The 23,966-nt window shown below is 33.0% G+C and overlaps 4 protein-coding genes and 1 non-coding gene across 6 annotated transcripts; 2 read left to right on the plus strand and 3 right to left on the minus strand.

The window, feature by feature from the left end:
• Positions 1 to 6,250: 6,250 nt before the first annotated feature.
• LOC100797611 (chaperone protein DnaJ) lies at positions 6,251 to 6,967 on the minus strand. Its single transcript, XM_003538499.5, has one exon. It carries the CDS (start codon positions 6,759 to 6,761, stop codon positions 6,465 to 6,467), a length of 297 nt encoding a protein of 98 aa, XP_003538547.1. The 5' UTR covers positions 6,762 to 6,967; the 3' UTR covers positions 6,251 to 6,464.
• A 3,326-nt stretch (positions 6,968 to 10,293) lies between these two features.
• Positions 10,294 to 10,374, plus strand: TRNAL-AAG (transfer RNA leucine (anticodon AAG)). Its single transcript has one exon. It is a non-coding gene; the product is annotated as a tRNA-Leu (tRNA).
• A 669-nt stretch (positions 10,375 to 11,043) lies between these two features.
• On the minus strand, positions 11,044 to 13,698 carry LOC100797068 (alpha-ketoglutarate-dependent dioxygenase alkB). The gene is made up of 7 exons (XM_003538498.5): positions 13,540 to 13,698; positions 13,302 to 13,453; positions 12,796 to 13,142; positions 12,077 to 12,215; positions 11,762 to 11,828; positions 11,530 to 11,651; positions 11,044 to 11,306 (listed from the first exon to the last, which is right to left on the minus strand). The coding sequence occupies exons 1-7, from the start codon at positions 13,647 to 13,649 to the stop codon at positions 11,167 to 11,169; spliced, it is 1,077 nt and encodes a 358-aa protein (XP_003538546.3). The 5' UTR covers positions 13,650 to 13,698; the 3' UTR covers positions 11,044 to 11,166.
• Positions 13,699 to 13,861: 163 nt separating this feature from the next.
• LOC100499928 (uncharacterized) lies at positions 13,862 to 17,401 on the plus strand. The gene is given in 5 exon segments (NM_001251197.2): positions 13,862 to 14,083; positions 14,189 to 14,292; positions 14,463 to 14,576; positions 16,851 to 16,934; positions 17,130 to 17,401. Coding segments are annotated over 5 exon segments (561 nt in total). The 5' UTR covers positions 13,862 to 13,881; the 3' UTR covers positions 17,187 to 17,401.
• A 703-nt stretch (positions 17,402 to 18,104) lies between these two features.
• Positions 18,105 to 21,166, minus strand: LOC100789499 (probable methyltransferase At1g27930). 2 transcript variants are annotated; one of them, XM_041006966.1, is made up of 2 exons: positions 19,883 to 21,166; positions 18,105 to 18,764 (listed from the first exon to the last, which is right to left on the minus strand). In XM_041006966.1, exon 1 carries the CDS (start codon positions 20,800 to 20,802, stop codon positions 19,948 to 19,950), a length of 855 nt encoding a protein of 284 aa, XP_040862900.1. In that variant the 5' UTR covers positions 20,803 to 21,166; the 3' UTR covers positions 18,105 to 18,764; positions 19,883 to 19,947. The 2 variants fall into 2 exon arrangements, with proteins under 2 accessions (XP_040862900.1, XP_003537534.1); XM_003537486.5 differs by having other exon boundaries at positions 18,105 to 19,741.
• Between the last annotated feature and the right edge of the window lie 2,800 nt (positions 21,167 to 23,966).

Genomic DNA, 23,966 nt, shown 5'->3' on the forward strand with positions numbered 1-23,966 from the left:
TTGTGTTAACGGAAGACAAAGACGTTGAGATGAATTTGTCGATCTTTTTACAAATTAAGAGACAAAATTTTATTTTTTCAAAATTCAGGGACTCAAGTGTCAGCGCCTTGCAAACTCAATGACTAATTTGAGTATTTATCCTAAATCATTTCTCTGAATGTAATTACAAGTCTTGACTTCAAACATTATTTGACTGAGTGCACTTGGCTGCTTGATGTTCAAGTAAGATCACTTCAGTTTGAGTTCTCTTTTGTTGGACCCAAAATCTGGTGGCAAGAGTTGCTATTGTGCTAATAATAATTGAAACGCTTTGCTGTTCTGAACCTCAATGATTGGGGCGTAAAAAAGCTGCTAGATTAATCTTTTTACCTCAATGCCGTGCTAGAATATAGGATCACAAACCAGTGCAAGACTATATATCCCTAGCTCTTCTTTCTCCAATTTTACTTTCTTGTTTCAGTGTATAAGAATAGTTGAATAGTATGCATGTTTAAGGTATTGTGTTTTGTGTTTTTTTTTTTTTAAATTTGATGAATTAATAATGCGAAGGGGTTGTCTTAGACTTGGGCAACATTTTAACCAAATGTTAGCTTTCTAAATTATGGCAGAATCTAATTGGAGAACGAACACAAGTGAAGAGTGAAGACCCACTAACGCTACCAAGAATTGCGCCACATCCAAAAACAAGCGAACAAAGTGTCTGACAGTTAGGGTATGGCAGGGACAATAAGATTAGAGTAATTGTGTCCACAATTTGAAGAACAAATGGCTAAATCTTAGTCTTCAATTTTCGACATGCTTGCATTGCACCCACTAACTTCAAATTTGTTTCATTATTAGCATCAAGGTAACATCTTAATAATAGCTACAAATCTTTAGAAAGAAAATTGCCCCTACCAGCATGTGAGTTGTGACCATGTTATGAAATGGTATGAACACGAACTGAAAAACAGAATGATAATTTTTTTTGGAGGGGTCAAGCTAGAAAGAAGCCGACAAAATAATGTCAGCTTTTGGGTAAGCTATCGGTGATGATATAAACCAAGTGTTGCATAATTTAGTACTTTCAGATTCAGATAAGCGACTCCTCCTTGCTCACAGAGTCACAGGTAGCGTTGTTCTTTCCCCCACACAACACAAGTCAATGATTCAACGGACTGCAACTTTGCTTGTTGACTCCGCAACTAACAAAGGAAACATAAGCAATGGATATGTGTGTGTGGCAAAGATCAGAGAGACCCCACATCACCATATGAATGGTTAGAGAGATAAAGTGTGCATGAAGGAGTTTCTTAGATTTACTCTAATTCACAAGAGACATAATTAGGAGATTGGTTCAGGGCCAAAAAACATAATTTCCTTTTAGGCATAATAGCAACACTAATTGCTAGCACATGGTTGCATGAGAGAAATCAAAATCATGGTCTCTTTCATAGCTAAATCCTATCCATTATTATGAAGGGCCTTGATGTTGTTGAACATTTACTGATGGCCATAGACATCTATCATTGTTAACCACCATTTGCTACCTTAAAAGGACTCTCGTTTCCACCAAACTGCATATCTTGGTCGGTATTTTACAGCTTAAAGCAATTTGGGGTGGACAATTCAGATCTGATTAGGAATATTGCTGGATTTGTACAATCTATTGTCATTTCAATTATTTCTTTACGTGATGAGCACAATTGATGTGCTTAATCAGTAAACAAAAATTACACTCAAATTTCCTTATTTTCTGTCATTGTATTTAACTTTTTTTACATGAGTATAACATAACTCTTACCAATACGTCTTTCTCTTCCACATTCATATTTCCTACTTATGCTTAGAATTGGAAATCTATCTTACTGTACTACCTATCTGATTGCACATTAATAAAGGTATTTATCTTGTCTTCATGCCTTTGCTTTGAAAAAGGAATAAAACTCTCACCGAACAAAACTTTCCTGTACCAATTGATTGTAAAGTTATTAAAATTTCTCATAGTAAATGTCTCATAGAATATATTCTTTTATAGAGTAAAACTAAACTTCAAGATATTTTGAGAAATTAAAAAAAAAAAGTATTTTACTCTTATTTTTATATGCAATGGAAATGGACAGTATACGGATTTGAGGCTTGAATAGATTTGCATATAGTAGAGCAGAGAGGCTAGCTGAATAGGATTCTGTGGAGTGGCCCAGCAGAGAAAGAAGGACAAGGAATATGTGGCTGTGGGCTTGGTCTTTTATCTTTATCCACTTTATAGTGTTGAAAATGGAGGTTATGATTTTGCCTCACACATGAAGATAAGAATGAGGTTGTGGCAGATATTTACGACATTCCCTACTATTCGAATATGATGCACTAATGTTGGTGTCTTTTGATGCCAAGTATTTTGAGTGAAAAAGATTGAAGTTTCCCCTCTCCCCTAATTTGTTTTCTTATTTTTTTAATTACGAAGGATAGTAAGAAAGAAAATAAAAATGAGAAAGAGGTTTCTTTAGCTGTTTGGGTTTAATGCAACTTTTTACTTATTCATTGTCTTTACGTAATTTATCAATAAAGATGGGCCTTGGCATTGCTGCAACGTAGGGTCTACTTATTTTTTTAGGTGCCAAATTAGGGGCGGCGAGTGGGTCAGCTTGGGCTCAGCCATTTGGATCCAACAAGAATAAAGACGGGAAGGTGAAAAGGTGAGGGGAGAGGAGAATGGCCAAGAATGTCAGGGGAGTTGAACAATATAGAAGAAGAAAAAGAAAACAACAAGTGAGAGAGAAATAAAAGGGAAAAAACTAAATGTAACTATTTATTTTTGGTTTAGTTGTTTACCGTTTTATTTGCTCCACATAACAAAGAACCACAAAACAAGAAACCAGTTTTTATTTAGTCTACATATGAAGCCCATCAACAAGTTGCTCTCCGTTTTTTATAGGCTATTCATAACCAGATAGATATATTGTGGGCTTATAAGTAGCAAAGCCCAATAAGGGTTGGATAGGTCAGTTTCTGCCCCACAAAAGATGCATCTCGCCCATAAGTGGTTGGCTTAGTGATATTGAACTCGGTTATGTTAAGTAAAGTCTTGAGTTTCTTGTGGATGAAAAAATATAGTTGAAAGGAAAAAATTCCATTAAAGATAGTCAACATGTTTTTTGGCAAAGATTAATCATCAGCAAATCCGATAAATACTTTATACTAGTAACATGATAATAAAAAAATATACCTCTTAACTCATGGGTTAAAATGTGTTCGCAAAACATGTATAATATAATGTGTTCACAATTCATAGGACCAAAAAAACAAGATGAAGAGAAAGTAAAGTTTTATATGCTCCCTAGTTTTAATATTTTCCGCTTATCTAAAGAATGTCTCTTTGCCTAAAAAAAGGTACTTTGGGCCTTGACTTTAGACTTCATTTTTTTAAAGCAAGGTATTCTACAGTTAGAAGTCATGAGATTAATCCCTTAGGAAGTAAAGTATTATATCCTTTTCCCATAAATGTTACTATATTCACATAATCAAGAATCGAACCCCTAATCATACGCTTAAAGAGCCCACGCTACTAGCCACTTCTGCTACACCTTCTGAGTACCTTAGGCCCCATTTGATATGGCGTGAGCATCAGTTGAGTTGATTTGGATTTAGGAGATGTTTAAATTTAAATTAAGCAATGTTAATTGATTTAGGTTGATTTAGATTCATTAAATTATTCTTTACAACTAGAACTGAAATATTTTGGTTATATCTGGATTGATTCGGATTGAGTCATTAAAATTTGAGTGTATTAATAAAATAATAAAAAACATTGAAAAAATTAGAAAAATAGATCTATAGATAAGAAAAAAAATATAATAAAATGAGTAAAAGCTTCTAAATATTCACTTAGGGGTTCTAGTTCATTCAATTAAGTGGAATTTTTGCATTGTTTTAACCCTTTAGTACTTATTTTTTATTTTTATGATAAAAAACTAATAAATGTTCTTAAATGTCAAAATTATCAAAATATTCAAATAAAAATGATATAATTGTAGACTAACGAATTTGCTAGTACTAACTAATGTAATAAAATTTCTTAATTCCTATAAATTACTTTAAAAAAATCTTCTATATAAAACGCCATTCACCCAAGAATGCTACAACTTTGGACTGTGAAGCACTAGATTGTAATGATTCCTTCAAGGTGAGCCAATGAAATATGGGAGGAGATGCTTGCTGCTCCGTGTTAATTAATTGCCTATTCTTGCTCTTACCCATCAAGTTAAGACTTAAGACCCTCCTAGTGCATAAATTAATAAATTTGCTTTTCTTTAATTCCCTCCTATTCGTCAATTCAATCTACTTTGAACGTGTCTATTTTATGTCAGTCTAAAACTCAATGGTATGCAAACCAAAAACTCAAGCGCAGCCTTTGTAACTCAATAAGCAAAATATTTTGACCAAATCAAACTATGTTCTGCAAGCTCAACGTAACCATGTTTTTCACTTCTCTAACAAATCTAACATTACACATTCAGTCCACCTTGCAGATCCTTGCCGTGCCACCGTTTTGCTGTAAGATCAACCAACCAAAAACACTGAAATAGGATACTAATAGTTGTGTAACCTTGTTACCTCTTCATTATTTAAAGCAAATACTAGTTTAAGGAAAAATAAAAGAACAACGAGAATACTTCACTGTTTTTAAAAAGTAGTATATCTAATAAGCATTGCATTATGCAATCACTGTCACTAGAAATCAATAATGAAATAGTGTATGTCATTAACATAATAAAAGTCAACTAAGAAGAATAGGGAAAAGAATAGTCCTAAAGAAGAATTAAAACATATGTAAAACGTGCACGATCTTGATATGAAATGTGAATACTGTTAACATGTTTTGATCACCAATGACTATAAATGGATAAGTTGGAAGAATTCTACGTAAAATTGACTTTTGTGAAACTTTTAACATGATAACCGTTCATGCTTAAATGGTGTTAAGTACAAAAGACTGTGGTTGTGACTTGTGAGAGTGAATATTTCTCATTTGTTAGATCTTAGCGGTGTAAATTTTCCTTCTATTGTGGAATCTTTGGAGGGTCTTACTTTTTCACTGTTTTGATATCCGTCAACCATTTTTGCTTCAACATTATAATGTACGTTTTTGTGGCGATATCCTGGCATTCAATTCTTCCAGACGAATGGACTTCAAGTAATACATGTTATAATATAACCATAACCATTTGTCAAAATAGCATTAAGCTATTGTTTAATCATAGTATTCTTCTTTTGACTGTTTTCATGGTCTTTTCCACCACTTATGGGGTTTAATGGGGTGAGGTTTAACACCCCACCAAAAAAACAAAAAGAAATATAAAACACTTGACTTGATTACCTACTCTGATTGATGTAATTCTTTATATTAATTAGTATATTTGATTAAATAGTTTAGCACAAGATCTGAGGGCGAGCCCTGGTGCAGCGGTAAAGTTGTGCCTTGGTGACTTGTTGGTCATGGGTTCGAATTCGGAAACAGTCTCTTTGCATATGCAAGGATAAGGCTGCGTACAACATCCCTCCCCCATACCCACAAGATCTTTCATTCCAGAATATAAAACACTAGATTTGATGACCTGCTCTGCTCGGAGCTTGGAAGACAGCTAACAAGCACAAAATTATAATATATATAAAGGCGCACAAAGAAACTAAACAATTCAACAAACCGATATGCCTCCCATCAAATGCTATTGAAATGAGCACCAGTGCCTGCAGCACCCTTCTAATCAGCTTTTAAACTCAATATAAGAGCTAACTTGAGCATTAGTTTTACCAATAAGACTAGTCCAAAATGTTTTGCCACTAACAACTAATCAAAGACATGCGCAATTCTTTTATATCTTGTTATTGAAATTTGAAATAAAAAATGGTAGTTAGGCTTTTTTTTATAAAGAAAAATTATCAAGTCATTGTTTAATTTAAAAACTATGACAAAATAAAATGGGAATTCAATGAAATGGTCCAATTTGATTGAGTCAAGCTCAGCAACAAGTGTGGCCTTGTATTCAACAATTGCGCAGTAGCTTCAAGTTTGAACACTTCACTATGACTGAGAGTGAGACAGAGCACAATTCAAATACAACAACAACAACAACGATTCACATTACAAGTACAACCACGAGCGTAAATTGCACAACAAGAAGCCAGAGCAACTTGATATTCGATTCGTCGCATTACTGATCAATTAATTACGCGCTTTCTTCAATTCATTGTTAGAGCAACAAACAAAAGAGGAGCAAAAATCTATGCTTGTATAAGAAATCAAGAATACGAATTACAGTAATACTAGTAGTATATGATTGGAACCTAACAATTAATTTGCTTAGGTGGTAACGTTCAACTTTATATTACATAATAATTGATAATTGATTGATATAAAAATAAAAATAAAATGTTATACTAACGCTAAAAGGAGTAGTGGCGAGCGAGCCCAACGAATAGGTGACCTAATTAATTGGGCGGTTCGGTGGGCGAATCGCGATTTTGGCCGGCAAGGGACGACCGGTCCCGGAGCCGCCGCAACTGCTGCAGGCCATCCGACCCGACCCGGAGCATGTGGAGCATCCGACATCGCCGTCGGACCAACGCGAACAGAGGCACGTGACTCGACCGGTTCCGTTGCACGTGGGGCAGCGAGTGAATGGGCCTGCCATGGGCTTCTGGTCCATAACCGATTTCACAAGAACCGCTCCGGCGAGAACGCTTAGACCGGTGGCGAGTTGGCTCAGCAGCATCGGACCCATGATTTTAATCTGCTCAAGGGAGAGGAGAGAAGGAGAGTAAATAAAGTGGTTGTGGAATTGTACACGTTCACGACACTGGTTTTTGGTGGCTGGAAGAAGCTTTTGGGTTTCGACTTTGGAGGCTAGTGCCAAACGCTAATTGGGACATATTTTTCATTTTAGGACGGTGTCTTCCATTTCACAATAATTAATTCTGTGTCATTTTTAATTTACAACGTTTAAATTGCTTTCTTGCACATCACTTGCTAATAAAAAAATATGACTATTTAATATTTATATAATACAGTAAATTTTAAAAATTCATTGCAATACTGCTTGCTAAAACCCAGAAAATAATTATATTTTATTAATCAATCTTTATAACAATTCTCTTAATCATTTAAAGAAGACATATTTTGTTTTTCATTTCCAACACTTCATTACTTTTATGTTTAATCATTATTGTTTTGTACTACTAGCTAGTAAGTATTTTAGAAGTTCAAAAAAATTATCATACTCTTGATATATTGCCCTAAAACCTTGCAATAAGATTTAACGATGATATTAAATATGCATTCAAAAGAAAGTATTAAATAAAAATAATGTTTATTTAAAACTTAAAATAAATATTAGTAGTATGTAATTTAAGTATTTAGTATCGAAGCGTTATTGTTTTTGTTAATAAAAAAAAAAACTTGTTAGATTTTATGATTTAAATTAGAACTTTGTTAACTTGCATATGTTAAAACTCGTTTATTGTTTTCTATTAAGTGATCTTAATTGTTTGAAAATATTATACTTTGTTTTTAATATTAAATATTTTTATTTCCTACCTTATGACATCATGATAAAAAAAAAAAACATTATCAATAATAGTTCGGTTGCTATTTCATTTCGTTGGCGCATGCTTATGAAATTGTGACAAGGTATTTTAATGAAAGAAGTTACTTTGAGATTCATTGAGAAGATTTTTCTGCCACTTGGCAATATTCAGACAATTCAACAAGGAAGAAAGAGGAGAAGAGCAAAACAATGGATAAAATTTGGGACCATTTTCTTCGTCTCATACAAAATAATTAATTAATTTACGTTCAAATTTGTTAGAATTGTTTATCCAAAATCCTGAAGCTAGCACAAATCGACATATTCACCACCTGGGGCAAACGACCCCCTTTACTGGTATTTTTTTTCTAAATTATTAAATGAAAATAAATTTTAAATAAATTCTCAGAAATAAATATATCAAAGAGTATCCGTGACTTCTAAGTTCAAAGATATGAATTATTTTATGAGTTTTTTTTTATTTTCACTGAATTCGTAAAAAAAAATTATTACTTCTTTTTTTTTTTAAAAAAAACTAACTTTAAAGTCATAAATAATTTTATTTATTAACATTTTTCTTTTTACTTTTATTTTATATTTTTATATATTTTCGTATATTTTTTTTATTTAATTTTTTTAAAAAACAATTATTTTTTATATTTTATTTTTATATTTTTTTTATCTAATGTTAAGATTTTTTTTCCTAATTTTAATATAATCCATCGAGCTCGAATTTAAAGTCGTACATATAATCACATACATATAGTCACAGCTTCATTTTATCAGTGTTTTATTTATAGAAAATATATTAAATAAAAATATAAAAAATATAGAAACTATTGAATAAAACTAAAAATAAAAATTTTAATTTAAATAAAAAATATACGACTTTTTATATTGTTTTTAGTTTTATTTAATATTTACTATATTTTTGTATATTGTTTTATTTATATTTTTTATATATTTGTATATTTTTGTTATTTAATATTTTTTATATATTTTATTTAATATATTTTTTGTAAATGAAACACTAATAAAATGAAGCTATAATAATATGTACTTTAAAGTTGAATTCGTTGGAATATATTATAATTAGAAAAAAAAATCCTTAACATTAGAAAAAAAATATAGAAAATATTAAATAAAATAATATAAATAAATATAGAAAATATTAAATAAAGTAATATATAAAAAATATTAAATAAAACTAAAAATAAAAATATTAATTTAAATAAAATCATTTACGACCTTAAAGTCATAAATAATTTCAAAATTTACGACTTGAAAGTCAAATCTAAAAAAAAAAAGTTGTTTTTTACTATTTCAGTGTAAAATAAAAAATAAAAACAAAAGTCTTAAAATAATTTAAGACTTTAAACTCAGAAACCGTAAGATATTTTATTATTTATCCTTTCCTGGATGTTTTTTTAAAATTTGCCCCATTTGATAATTTAGAGAGAAAAAATACCCCATTGTGCGTTTTATATTGTGACTGATGGATATCATTCTAGCCATCCGCGTGCCATGTTTCTAGGACCATATTGGCAACCTCGCAGGTTAATAAAGAAGGTAACAAATTTATGTCATGGTTTTTTTATTTTCTTATTTCAGTATTCATGTGTAGAAAAAGATAGACGATCAAATCCATTATGATTGAGTAAGTAGTTAGTGGTAAGAAGTTTAGTAATTTGTATAAGATTCTAAATACAAGTTTCATTGTACACATAAAAAAATAAAACAATCACCTTAAGAAAAACTTATGATCTATCATGTGTAAGTTGTTATTGGGTGATTTATGATTTAGTTAGTATTCTTTTTTAATAGTTCTTGTAGTCCTATGCGGCGAAAAGCATGCTTAATGGTAAATAAAAAGTTATTTATGATTTATGTTTTGTTTAAATTTCTTCTCACAATGGTTTTCCAATTCTTGCGTCCCAAGGCTAGGTGAATATTAAAAAAAAAATAGGGTGGGGAGAGAGCTTCCATTGAAAAGTGCATTGATATTAAAATACAATGAGTCAACTCTAAAAGAAAGGCTTTTAGTGGCTCAATTTCCTACTCTCTCTCTCTCTCTCTTTATTTTATAAATGCACATATGAAGTCAAGTTCAGCAATTGAAATCATCTGTTAATTCATATTTTTCCATGAAATGCTATTACTAATCCTATAATATAGGTTTTTTTAGTAATTTGATAAATAACACGGGAAGTTATTTATGAAATGGCATGAATTTGAGATGTTCCAAGTTTATTCCAGTGTTATTCAATTTGAAATATTTCAATTTTAGTGAAAATTGATTTATATTCCAACTCATTCACGTATGGTAAGGCATATTCTCAGTGGTCAAATTATTTATTCGCCACTTTTTGTACAAATTGTTTCGTACGAAATAGTATTTGTTTTAATTTTAATGAAAGTTGAGATTCTCTTTTTTAAAGAATTCTGGGTGTCAAATTAAGTTTTTCCATGAAGTAGAATAAACGTTTTATTTTTTCCTGAATAAGTAGAATAAAGGTAAATATATCTTTCTTGATTTCAACTTAAAGATCACAGAAAAGTGTAGCAACAAATTACATTCAACAAATCAATCCGAATAGTTCGCACAAAAGAAAAATCTAGATAGTTCGTGCACAAAAATTTGCAACTTAGATAATTTTTCGGTCTCTTAAATGCCGTTTGGAATATCAAACACGGTATAATAATAAAAAATTTGAATGTGAAACCCAACAAAGTTGAGATGGCCGAGTTGGTCTAAGGCGCCAGATTAAGGTTCTGGTCCGAAAGGGCGTGGGTTCAAATCCCACTCTCAACAATGTTTTTTATATTTTATGCAGTAGATTTTTCATGACCAAAATCGGAAAGTAACAGGTACCCGCTTATGCCAACTAACGATAGCTAACGTAGTGTTCTTAACCAGATTTTTCGTTTGGTACATCATAAGGATTTAAGGGTTCAGTTGTGTTTTTATTCTAGTATCGTTGCTGTGTTGGCTTAGCACTGTAGATACCTTTATTCTATTCTTTGCTGGCTGGTTTTCTATGCATCCTTGGTTAGTGAGGTGAGGATTGTCAGTCATCTTTTATCTTTGTATTTGGGTTTTGGTACCCCTGTTGTACCCTTTTTATCAATATATTTATCTTTGTCGAACAAAAAAAAAACCAGTTTCACTGCTTTACCCTCTATCATCACTACTAACCATTGATTAGAAATGGAATAAAGCATGCTTGAGCTAACTGCGAAACGGACAAAATGTGTTTTTGGATGGGCATCCAGAACCCACAAACTTGGATAAAAAATATCAAAATAAGAAGCAATATGAAATAGCTTTTACCTTAACGTGGGAACGATACGTGCATCTGAGCAGAAGTAACACGAAACCAAACAGGCTAAAAAGCTACTATTATCAAGTTTACCTCCCAATTCCCCGACTCAACAATTCACGAAGAATTAACAGAAGGAAAAGTACCTTAGCAGCGCCAGGTTTGCTGGATAGGACTCGCTTGTCATATAAAGCAATAATCACGTTAAATAGAAATCATACATCATTTTTTTGTTCCTTGAGCTAATAAAACAAATTTCACTTCGAAAGAAAAGAACATACTACTCAAAAAACTTGTCTGATATTGATGTTGATTCTAGATGTTTGAATGTATTTTAAGAAACAAATATCATCTTCATGCGTCAGCCGTGTCTCAAGATGGCCTATTTCAGCATTTTCTTTATCTGTGAAGATCCGAGGAACCCCTGCAACATAGACCAAAATCAAACCAATTTCCAGTAATTAGACAGAATCTTGACACTGCACAAGTCAGCATAAGACATTACTCAATTCAAACATGTCAATTCCCAATGATAATCTTTATCCAAGTGACACCAATTACTCTAATTTTAATGCTTCAAATGATCACATGATGAAATCACTCTCTGGTTTAATATTCCGGACCAAGTTCTCATAGGTGAGGCTTACCATGAAAGCATTCCCTTGCATCTCCAGCCATAAGTACAGCATCACCGCTTCGAAGGAACATTGCCAAGGGAGTATCCTCTCTGGATTTTCCTCCCAAAAGAAATATAGCTTTGCAGCCCAGACTGAGGAAACGGGGACAACAAACTAATTAGGATCTAAATATGAATCTTTCTTTTTACCTGTTGGCATCTAGAAACTAAAAAAAAAAATTTAAAAGAAATTAACGTAATACCTTAGACTAACAATAGGCTTGCTCCAATCTGCTTCCATGTCATCAAGGTGGCCACCCAATGTGTCCCCTGGAATAATATAAAAGATAAAATGAGAGGTTGACTGGTAAACAATGAAGCAGACTGTTCTAAAAATTTCTCAAGAACTGGAAAACATTCACTACTACAAGAAAATGACATTTCTTGCTTACCACTGGTATGAAGAATTTTATGTTGCCACTTGCCATTGCATCAGAATTAAACTAAAAGGGAGTAAAACAGGACATACGGAACTATGACACAAGCAAATTCATAATAAATATTTTCTTTGAGCATACCTAGGCCGAAGTAATTCACTATTGCAGCATCAGGTCTGAACTCAACACCACCAGGCAAAGCAGGTTTTGCCAATTGTTTGGAAAGCTCACATAATGCTTCAGGGATTTTGTTATGTGGGAGAGATACATCATAATTCCGCTGCACAAAAACATAATAATTGAGTGGTTTCTGTGAATGCCCAATAGGTAAGCATTTTTTTTAGAAGCTAGAATTAAATTATAACCCCCAATAAAGACCCAATGGTGCACATGTAAGTGATGCAGCCATAATAACCTTAGCACAAAAAGGTTTAGTTTGACATCTTTGTAACAGAGCAAAGAGAATTTCTACTAGCTAGAAAAGTTTAAGATATATGTTAAGCAACCTTATAATAAGAATCTTCAATCACAGAAATTTATTGATTAAGATGAATGTAGTCCTCCAAGGACATTGAGGCACAGTCTGGAGCACTTGGCTAGTTCTTAAAGCAATTGTCTTATATCTCATTCACACAACAACAAAATACAATCAGATGGATGCTAAGCAATAGATTATGTGCGATAAGGATCAATAACTAGCTACAAGGTCCCCATAGCATAAATGCACTAATGTACTTCAGTAGAGTAGACACAAAGTTATTCCAATTTCCTAACACAAAAATAAGCCCATAACTAAAATTTAATTGTTTTGGAGAAAAAACAGAACCGGAAAATATTTGAATTGGTGAATCATATCTTACCTTGGACCAATCAAATTGTAGGCCAAGGGTGCTCCATCGCAACTTTCTAAGTAACACAGAAGCAGAAACTGTTCTGCACTTTCTCAACGACATGTCCTTTTCAGTAGTAAACTTCCATTCCTTATCATCTCTATGATCAATATCAGCATAAGTTTCAGAAGAAGTAATTGGAGAGTTGTCTTCAACCAAAAGTTTCCCTTCCTTAGCTGCAACGAACAGGTCCTGAATAGGACCATACAAGGCATTGTGATTTGTTCTGTTAGGTGGCTGCGGAAAATCAGTCAAACTCTCCCTTATCAAACTACATTGTTTCTCTATGCTTAATGCCCCAGGAATAAAATAAAAGCCTGCAAATTAAGTATCACCAAGTGTGCTTGAGTTCATTAGTTACAAATGCACTTATGATTAGTTTCTAATCACTAATTAATTATCCCAGTCAAGTACAATTCAAGCCATTTGTTTCAAGTTACTAAGATAAACGGCAAATAAAAGAAAAAAGAAAATACCTGGGCGATTTTGTAAAGCAAAAACCGGAGAGGTGAACTTGTCGTGAAGAACGATAACACCCGAAGGAAGCACAGCGTTTTGGTGATAGCATTCTAGAATAGATCTAAAGTCAAGGACCTCCGCTAAGTCCACGGGTTTAGGTTGTTTTTTCCTGTTAAGAAAGGGAATTTCAATTAGAATTTGCAGAGATTACAACTGAAACAATCTACGTTCAAAGGAAATGAAATAGTAAAATACTTTTTGTTCTTGGAAGAAGCATTGTAGTCGTAGTAGAGCTTGTACTTCTTCTCTGCTCTTCTGAACGCCGTTCGCTCCGAATCATCTCGGTTATTCTCGGTTCCGTACATCGGAAAAGGATCGAACTCAGAGAGGTTAGGGTTCAAAATTTTAACTAAATAAATAAAATTGAAAATGTAAGAAGTCAATAAGATCCTCGCATGACTGCTTAAAGACAGGGGCATTAATGAGAATTCACATTGGTCCTTATCGAAAAAAATCTGTGTTTTCCGAGGGTGATGGAGATGTCTTATATACTACTATTAGGAATTTATCGTATGTTGAAGAAAATAGACGGAAAAAATGGCGTGCAGGAGCATGCTTCGTTCCTCGATTCTGGTGGAACCCTTCCAATTGCAACCTCTTCATTTTAGTAACAGACCCGTTAGGGCTTGTCCGTTTCGCCGTGGCAAAGGAGTGACCCTCCGTTGCTCCAGCAATGAGACGCCGTCGTTTCAGGACGATCAAGGTCCACCTCAAGAAGCCGTGTTGAAGGCCATTTCCGGTAATTCCATCTTCTCAACTATTTAATTCATTTAATCTATCATGCTTAATTTTAATTAATAGTTAGAAACTGAAATTGAAAATTGGTTAACTGGTTACATTGTAGAGGTATCTAAGGCAGAAGGGAGGGTTGGCCAAACTACGAACATGGTTATTGGAGGCACCGTGTCGGATGATTCTACTAATGAATGGCTCACTTTGGACCAGAAGGTACTATTTCATTCATTCCTTCATTATTTAACTGTTTGCTTGCTTGGTTTTAACAGTTTATTTTGTTTGCATTTCGTGTTCATGTTTGCGCCTTGTGTTTGTGACACTTTAAATTTTTGTTGTGTCTTGTTATTGCAATACTTTTTGTGTTATTAATGTGTGCTGCGCAGGTGAACTCATACCCAACTGTTCGGGGATTCACTGCAATAGGAACTGGAGGGGAGGACTTCGTTCAAGCCATGGTTGTTGCTGTGGAATCCGTAATCCAGCAGCCCATTCCTCAGGTGTGTATTCATACCTCAACACACTTTCGTAGAAACTTGGAAATTGGACTTATTTGTTGGAAAATTGATGCACTAATATATAGTATGATCTATGTATGATCCAAATGACTTGCGTATTTGTTTTCTTTATTACCTTCCCTTGTGAACTTAACTTGTTTTCCTACACAATACAAATATGGTCTGTTCCAATTGCAATGGTAATTGAAACTGTGGCATGTGCATGTCTAATAAATTTTTTAAGTTGTTTGTTATTATTACTTAGGCTAATTTTGTGACCAGTTTTGCTTCAGTCCAACTTTTTTCTTGTAACTTGGCTGTTTCTTGAACTTCATGTGATGATGATGGATAACATAGTTTTGTTTGTTAGGCTTGTAAATTAGCATTCCAAGTGGAGCCATACATAATATATCTATACAACTAACTTTAGAAGTTCATTGTGGGCTGCATGCCTGCAACTTTTGATTCGCATAGTTTTGCTCCTCTGTTGGCTCTAAGATCACATGTGAATATCTATCTTTTTTTCTACTAAATAGTTCTTGCTTGTAAGGTTGCTGAGCTATCCCCAATAGTTATAACAATACCAAACTACTAACTATGTTGACCTTCTAAATTACTCGTTTTTTTTTTTTACATTTTACCATTGATGTAATAAGCTTGAAAATAGAAATACATCCATAATTGAGATTTGAGATGCATAATAAGCGTTGGAAAGGACAAAGTGACTTTTCTTGACACCCTTCATACTGAAGGACTATGATTATGCACGTGCTTAAAGTTTCCAATGAGGTGTATTGCCCCTAAAAATCTTTCAAGCATGCACTCAAATTTTCCAATATAAGTATTACCCCTAAAATATTTCAAGTATATGCTCAAGTGAAAGGACTTTCAAGCTTGTGCTTAAAGTTTCCAATATGAGGTATATTGCCTCTAAAATCTTTCAAGCATGTGCTTTAAGTTTCCTATGTGTACCCCAAAAATCTTGTGGAAATTGGTCAAAGGGAAGGAAAACATAGACACAGAGACTTTTACATGCATGGACACAAACTTTCAAGCATATACTCAACACACACGCACTCACGCTTTCAAGCATGTTTTCAAAGTTTCCAATATGAGGAGTATTGCCCCTAAACTCTCTTGAGGAAGTTGCTGAAAGGGAAGGAAAACGCACACAATTTGAAACATGTACTCAAAGTTTCCAATGAGTTGTATTGCCCCTAAAATATTTTCTGGATGTTGCTCAAAGGGAAGGAAAACACACGTGATTTAAATCTAGATGGGGCACAAACTGAGTAATCATCATCTATGTAGTAGTCCTGAAAAGTATCTTGCTCTGTTGCTCATCTCTCTTACATTTGTGCAAGCACACAGTTACACACAGAGTCTTCTTGATCTAAAGCATTAATCAAGATATGCATAGGTCTGAAAAGTATCTTGCTCCTCTCTCTTACATGTGTGTAAGCACACACTCACACACACAAACTCAGTTTTTGTTGATCTAAATTGTAAACCTAGAAGTTAGCATCAGCCAGGTGTTAGATGGCTTTGCTTTGGTTGGTAGTTGATCTAAATCATAAACCTAGAAGTTAGCAAACTTTACTAGCCTTGAATTGTTAATCAGTTTCCTTTTACTCAAGATGTTTGAGAATTTGAGACAGGATGACCAATGGGAAGATGTTTTTTTACCTGCTTTGTGCAAAATACCCTCTACAGTAATGTAGTGCCAATATGACCTTACAAGCATTTAATTAAAATTGATAATTGTGCCATGGTCAGCGACAATGAATTTGATTGATCCTTCGTCTCACACCAAGTCACTTACACTTGAAGGAAGAGTGTAGTCCATCATAACTAAGTACTCACAAAATGGACTGACTGAGTTCATTAGAATTTAGAACTTAACATTTCTTCAATAAGCTCTTATCAAATGAAAGCTTCATGAGTTTAATCGTGAAGCCTATTGAAATAAAGCTAATAAGAGTAAGAGCTTATTTTCATACGCATATGTATGAACCTTATTAAAATAAGTTAAAAAGAGCTAATAGGAAGGTCATAAGTCACTTTCACACAAGTACTATATAACTTCATCCAAACACTCCCAAAACCAAAATATGTGGTAACCTTGCATGCTGTGATTGCCTTCAAGGGATTGGTACAGGAAGAGTGTGGAATATATCATCATTAACTCTCATTAATTATTAATATATCAATATTTTACATCTACACTTTCAATATATCAATGTATCAATAATTTGAACGTTAACATCTATGTTACAGGGACGTGTGAAGCAGAAGTTATCAGCAAGGGGCAAATATGTATCCGTAAACATTGGCCCTGTCCAAGTTGTTTCCAGTGAACAGGTCTTTTTGTCTTGTATACTGATATCTTTTCCTCTCGTTGAACTAAACCTTTGTAGCTTATTTTTTTTGCTAAAGATGGATTTATTCGTAAAAAAACATGAAACTCCCATTACACAAACACTAAAATGTGTGTCCCTGCAAATGACACTTGGTGAATATACCTTTGATATACAATGTTGTTGTTGTTGTTTTCAGGTCCAAGCTGTATATAATGCCATGAGGAGGGATGACAGGATGAAATATTTTTTGTAGTCTGTTAGATTTTGAATAGAATGCAGTGTTACCAAGGGATGAATTAACACGTCTGCCTTCTAGTAGTTAGGCTGGTTTTGTTATTTGATTAATCCATGGTATCATTGCAGTAGATGTAATCATGATGCAAATTGGATCTCTTCCGTATTTTGCGAAGATGTAATTAGTATGATTTGTTGTTACCGATAGTTATATTAATATAATATTATAAACAGTATATTCTAGTGTATGGAGTTGAAGGGGGTGAGTCGTAGATGTCCTGTTTGGTGCCTTAACTGCAGATTAGTTTAGTTTAATTTCTGTACGCGTTATTGACTATTGAGTGTACGAAATAATTGGAAAATGACAGTTGATACACGCTATGAAATATCTATACTTTGATGAGATATGTAGAAATTAAATGTGCGTCCACCCCTTTCACAAGATGATAAGCAAGCAATGGAGCGTGCAGATGTGGCCCTTAATTGGATTTACACTCTGCTAGGCCGCCACATACTAGTTTCATTCCTTAATTTTAAGTCCTTATTCTAATTTCTTGAGTGAAAATTTCTGATCTTTACTAGGTAATAACTAATAAGCATAAAGGGAAACTGTCTTGAAGACTTGAACTGAGAACTATCTTAAAAGGAAAATTTGATGTTCTCTTATTTCTGCTTTAGGTAATCCATCTTTTCTGCTTTTGACACGAAATGAAAACCCATTGGCTATTGCGGATGGGAGGAAAATCTGACGGGTGTGTTCCAACTTTCAATTATAATACCATACCTTGCTCTTGTGCAACGATTGGCATCTTTAGCCAGTATTAAAATATATTATTTAACACACTTCTTTAAACACATTCTGTCTTAATTAAAATTTATTAAAAATTATAATATCGAGAAGAAGAAAATCATTAAATATAACGTGAAACCCATTAAATTTTATCATTTTCAATAAATTTTAGTTAATGGGAAATAATGTATTTTTTTATGAGGGAAGAATGAAATAAAACAGAAAGAACTACTGCCTAACATAAGTAACACCTAAAGAATCACCCAACAACAAGGAAGAAAGTTGTTGAGGACATTCATCCCAAATTGTGAGAGTGTCCATTGTTGAAGATCCCATTTTTGGTAGAGAATCCGCACACATGTTTCCTTGACGAAGCGTATGGCTGAAGCTAATCACCCAATCACGGGTCTTGTTGATCACAGCAGCATAAGGGTGGTACCTGTTGTCCCCGTGATCTATGAGGTGAAGGACTCAAGAAGAGTCTGACTCACAAATGAGCAATCGAATACCTTTCTCCCAAACTAGCAGCAATCCCTGGAGAATGGTCATGAGTTCTGCATACAGGTTTGTAGCATGTCCACAGTATCCTGAGAAACCTGTTATCCATTCAGCAGAATTATTCCTGAGAAGACCCCAAAAGCCTGAAGGTCCTGGGTTACTGGCCAAGTGAGCTCCGGCAACATTGAGTTTGAAAGCGTTGTCCGGTGGTGCAAACCATGAAACCTCTCTTGGAGAGGAGGTTGTTGTTGCTGCTGGTGAATCTGTTGTGATGATCCCATGAAGAACAGTGATCTGGTTGGTTGTATCCTGCAGTGTCCACGTGCCGCCGTCAAAAGCGAATGCATTCAGGGTGCCATATAAACCAACAAATACACGCCACAAGTTAAAGGAATATGTTAAGAGAGTGTATTTTTTATATTTCTCTTTTAATTAAAAAGTAATGTTAGATGATAATATCATATATGAAATTAGTATTTGAGTTATATAACATTCATACAATACCCAAGTTATTACACTAATTACGTTAAATATATAATCAGAAATTAAATCATTAATTAACTATAATCTTTTATATATTTCATTTCTTTCCATTCTAAGTTTATTAGAAAGAAGAAAAAAAAAAGTTAATACTTGTTAATCTTTAGTAGACACATCATCTTTTTTTCTAAAAGAAAAAAACTAGACATATCATCTTAAAAGTGTTATTTATGATTTTTTTTTTAAGATACAATTGATGAATCGTTTATAATAAATAAAAAACTCTATTTTTTACATATTTAAACCATATTTTTTTCATATTTAATTAAACTATTCCATTCATCATTTCATCCATTGTCATTAATCTCTTTGCTTTTATGTAACCTTTGGGCTGGCTTGGGCAACAGTACACAATACTCCAACACTAAGCTAGTAATTAATAACGATTTCTACCTATAATAATTTCCATTTACCACTCACCAGAACAGCACATGGTTCCATAATCCATTCATTATTCATTCAGGCAGAGAAACCACCAAGCAGAAGATTATTATAATCAATAAAACTATACCTCCAAACATGTAACATAACTACACGTCCAAACCTCAAACTGAGTACCAATTGATCACTGTAACCTTAGTAATTTTCCATCATAATCATATCGAAGGGCCCAAATTAATAAAGGAGAAAAAAAAATTGCAATTAATCTGGCCATCCCTGTGGGGAAAGGGTGCATTGGACATGCATGGCAGTTCATGCAATCCTATGAGCCGGTGATTCCTTTTGTCTTTGAATTTTCGAACAAACTAAAAAGTAAAATAAGAAAGCTTAATATGGTAATTAAATTAAAATATATATATAAAAAAAGAGAGTAAGTATATATAATATAGTATCTGAAATACTGTTCCTGTGCGTGCCACACCACATGATTTTGAATCATAACGTACCAAGTGAAGAAAGAAACAAAAATGATGAAGAATCATAGTAATTGTGAGCGAAGATGAACAAGATTCTAGCAGAAACGAGAAGCACGTGTGTCGTTAGAAGGAGGTATCTCGAAGTGCCAAAGCCTTCCAACACCCTTGACCAAGTTCTTTTTACAGAGAAACTCTTCGGCGTACACCTTCTCCACCTTCCGATCCACGTCATGCAAAAACACGTGCGTCACACCGGATTCCTTCCTGTTCCTCGCCATCACCGCGGCGGAGAACACCGCCGCCATCCTCCCCGGCGCCTCCGCGAAATACCCCTTCGGCGCGTCGATCATGATCATGTCCCACTCGGTCTCGTAAACCTCGTCGGGCAAATTCTCCAGCGCCAGCTTGCACGCTTCGTTGCCTCGCAGGTACGCCTTCGTGGGAGAACACGAAGGTTCGGAGCGGTACGAGGTGATAAGCCCCTTGGCGTCGCGTAGCTGCGTGCGGTAACGCACCGTGTGGGCCCGCAGGCCAGGCGCGTCTTTAAGGATCGAGTGGACCCACTTTGGATCTTCTTCGAGGAACACCGTGGTGCCGCCCGGGTTGAACGAGGCCCACATGAGGGAGTCGTGGCCCAGCCCGAAGACGAGGAAGTTGATGGGCCGGCCCAGTGATTTAATGACGTCCAGACTGATCTTGATCTCCGACACCGATTGTTGCGGAACCACGCGCGAGGTCGCGTAGTGCATAATCGCGCGGAGCTGGATCGGTGACGCGTCGTAACTGAATTCGGTTCGGGTCTTGCTTCGGATCCCGAGCGCCCCCGGACACACGTACGAGGTTTCCGAGGTTCGGATCGCGTTGCTGAGGAATAGCACCGCGCCGATCAACCCCACGACGGCCAGACCTACGAACCACCGTCTCTCCGGCACCAAATAACGGTTCTTCATTTTTTTTAAGCCTCCTTGTTAGTACCTTTTTATTCCTTTTCCTTTGTGCTGTTGCATGTATGTGATGAGATATGGTGTTTAATTATGAATGTGTGTGGTTGTGTTATGAAAAATGTAGCACGGAGTGAGGAGGTAGTGATTGGGAAGAGGGAGTTTTGTGTTTTAAGGAAAGGTGATTTGATTTTGTCAAATGTAATGAGGAGAATTGGCAGCACAACCAATATCATGCAAGGTACGAGGACATGCGAGATTTTATTTTTCCTTTTTTTTGAATGATACGTTTTGATGAAATTTTGGGGTTAGGACATTATTACATGAATAAACCAATTCTATAGGAGTAGGAGGGGTGTCGGGGCGACAATTGGCAAATGGCAATAAGATGGAACTCATGTTCACCGCATCTGGCTATAACACAATTTTGAAGGAAAAATGTTAACCAAGCGTAATTATAGTATAGATTTCAAAATGATTAAATGTGTAAAATTGAGTTGTTGGAAAATTTTTATGCTCTCTTATTATATCCACGTTAAATGGGATGTGTAAAATTATATTTTACATGACTTATTTTTTACGTTATATTATATTTTTTTAATTCTTTAACTAATATTTTAAAGATAAGGACAAATCCACCTCTTGTTTAATGAGGACAATTTTTCGCACTAAATTGTTTTTTTTTTTACTTATACACGCGTAATAAAAAAATTGCTCCTATAAAAATAATAAGTATTGTTCCTATAGGATTTTTTTAAAAAAATAAAACTTATATATATATATATATATATATATATAATTGATACTAAAATTATTATTTCATCTTTTTAATTTTTATCTTTAATTATTATTTTAGTCTTCCAATTAATTTTTAGGTTCAATTAGTTTTTTTTAAATGAAAAAATTAAATTCATTTTAAAAAATAAAAAATATAATTAAAATTTTTAAAAATAAATAAACTAAACTTAACCTATTGTATATAAATTAAGGAATCAAATTAAATATTTTTAAAATAAAATGACTAAATTGAACCTAAGAAAATCAGAGAGCCAAAATAATAACCTCCAATTACTCTATAGACATTCAACATAAAGCAATGATTCATTTACTAACTTACACTATATATTTTCATTTGAGTGATTTAATCCTAATTTCCAAATAGAACAAAAAATAAATAAAGAGAGTTTATCATTTAAGATATTTCTCTACAATTAATTTTGTGAAGAATAGAATGTGATCACATAAAAGAAGATGAATGGTTGAACAATTGTTTGGTTATATATATAATTAGATATTTTTTTATAATATTAACATTGAAATAATCAGAGAACATTCTCAATAAAAATTCATAAAAGACAATTATAATTTATAAAAATTTAAATATTTTAAATTATTTTTTTTCATAACATTATACATTTTGCAAAATCTTATTATATTTCTATTTTGTAAAAATATTATAAACTATTTATTGTCTTCATCAAGATTTTTTTTTTGGATCCGTCAGTATCTAAAGTTACTGGTTAACAAGACTATTTTGGAATTCACATATTTTAGCAAGACCCATTATAACTTCCATTTTTACTTTTAATTTTTATTTATTATTTTAAAACATTAAAATATTCCTAGGAATATTAAAAATTAATCGAATACATTTTTATACATGCCAATGAATAACATTTTCAACTATAATATTCTCGGTAATGGGATTTCCAAATATGTAAAATAATTTCATGGAACAAACATCCGCTTATTCTTATAGCATTATCATATTTTTTTACATTTATTTTTTCGTTTTTTTTAATCATTATTATCACTTTTTTTTTTCTTTTTAAAAAATTGTTATACAAATTTATCATAGAAATAAAATTATTCTTTTTGTAAAAAAACGTATCAATACACCTATTAAAATGTACATTTTAGTTCAACGGAAAAATGTGCATTTTTATTACTACGTAATAAATAAAATATATTAAGAATCAAGACATTGTGTAAAACTTTAACTGATTGGTTATTAAATAAATTATATTGACAAATTCGTGATTTTAATAAATTTTAATTATAAATAAAACACTCTTGATCTTTGGATAAATTCTAGTGTTATTTTTCAAAATAAAATTTGAATAAATGTTATTTTGAATTGATTTGTAAACGTGTAAACTAATAATAATTTAGTATTTGAATATGAATGAAACATAAATATCATCCCCGGTTAACATCAAATCTAATGACGACGAGTAGATAATATCATGTACTCTAAGTTTTATGTACTTTGGTGAATAAGTGTTTAGTATATAATTGTAATTAGAAAATAAAAACAAACAGTTTTACACAAATTACAAGTTATTAAAATAAGTTATAGTAAAATTATAAATTTTAGTAATATAAGTCGAAATACTAAATTACTCCGACGCATTCAAAACTTAGAAGGAAAGTTCAACATCCAACAAACTTTAGTATGTTGATGTAATTTAGTAGCAGTACAAAATTATGCCACGTGGACAATTAAATAGCGAGGTCGACATGACACGTAGTGGTTGAAAAACAATGCTATTTATAGTATCTGTCGTTTCCACAAACTCCAATGTCATAAGCTGAAGCAGTGAGCTCTTAATTTCATTCCAACGACTACTTGCTTCCTCATTTATTAATTATTTCCTATGCTTCACGGCACCATCACGGACAAAAAGTTATTTATAGATTATTTCAATTTGATTAGTTAAATACCCTATCAAACTTTCTTTATTTAAATCAGTTAATGTCAAGCTTTACAAATTCTATAAGTTATTTCTAATATTATTTTTTTAGAGAATTTTCAAAAAACTAATATAAATTCAATTATAATTTTTTTTAATTTGTTATGATATTTTTATATTTTTAATAACTGATATCTCTCGTGCTATCTTTATTATGACTAATTCAAGTAGTATCAAGAGTATGTTAGAAAATTCAATACCAAGATTTCCCATGGCATAGTGCCTGCCCGTGGTCCATGGATGTTTAACCTTAAATTAAATTCTATTAGGTATATCAAGTATCAGTAACTCTCACTACTACTCTCTTCTCTAAACGAACATTTTTAGTGATTTTTAAAAATAAAAATGTACTTAGTTGATAAGAAATTGACTCTATTCATATCTTACAAGAAAGTAAATTTAATTTTTATTACTTACATA

This window comes from Glycine max, chromosome 11, assembly GCF_000004515.6.
Source record: "Glycine max cultivar Williams 82 chromosome 11, Glycine_max_v4.0, whole genome shotgun sequence".
Lineage (NCBI taxonomy): Eukaryota > Viridiplantae > Streptophyta > Magnoliopsida > Fabales > Fabaceae > Glycine > Glycine max.

Excerpts from the sequence above, each read along its gene's own strand:
- LOC100789499 (XM_041006966.1), bottom strand. The coding sequence starts at position 20,802 with ATGAAGAACCGTTATTTGGTGCCGGAGAGACGGTGGTTCGTAGGTCTG.
- LOC100797068 (XM_003538498.5), bottom strand. The coding sequence starts at position 13,649 with ATGTACGGAACCGAGAATAACCGAGATGATTCGGAGCGAACGGCGTTC. Across the intron at positions 13,454-13,539 it reads GCTTCTTCCAAGAACAAAAA|GAAAAAACAACCTAAACCCG; the intron begins GTATTTTACTAT and ends CTTTCTTAACAG. Across the intron at positions 12,216-12,795 it reads TACAATTTGATTGGTCCAAG|CGGAATTATGATGTATCTCT; the intron begins GTAAGATATGAT and ends GTTTTTGTGCAG.
- LOC100797611 (XM_003538499.5), bottom strand. The coding sequence starts at position 6,761 with ATGGGTCCGATGCTGCTGAGCCAACTCGCCACCGGTCTAAGCGTTCTC.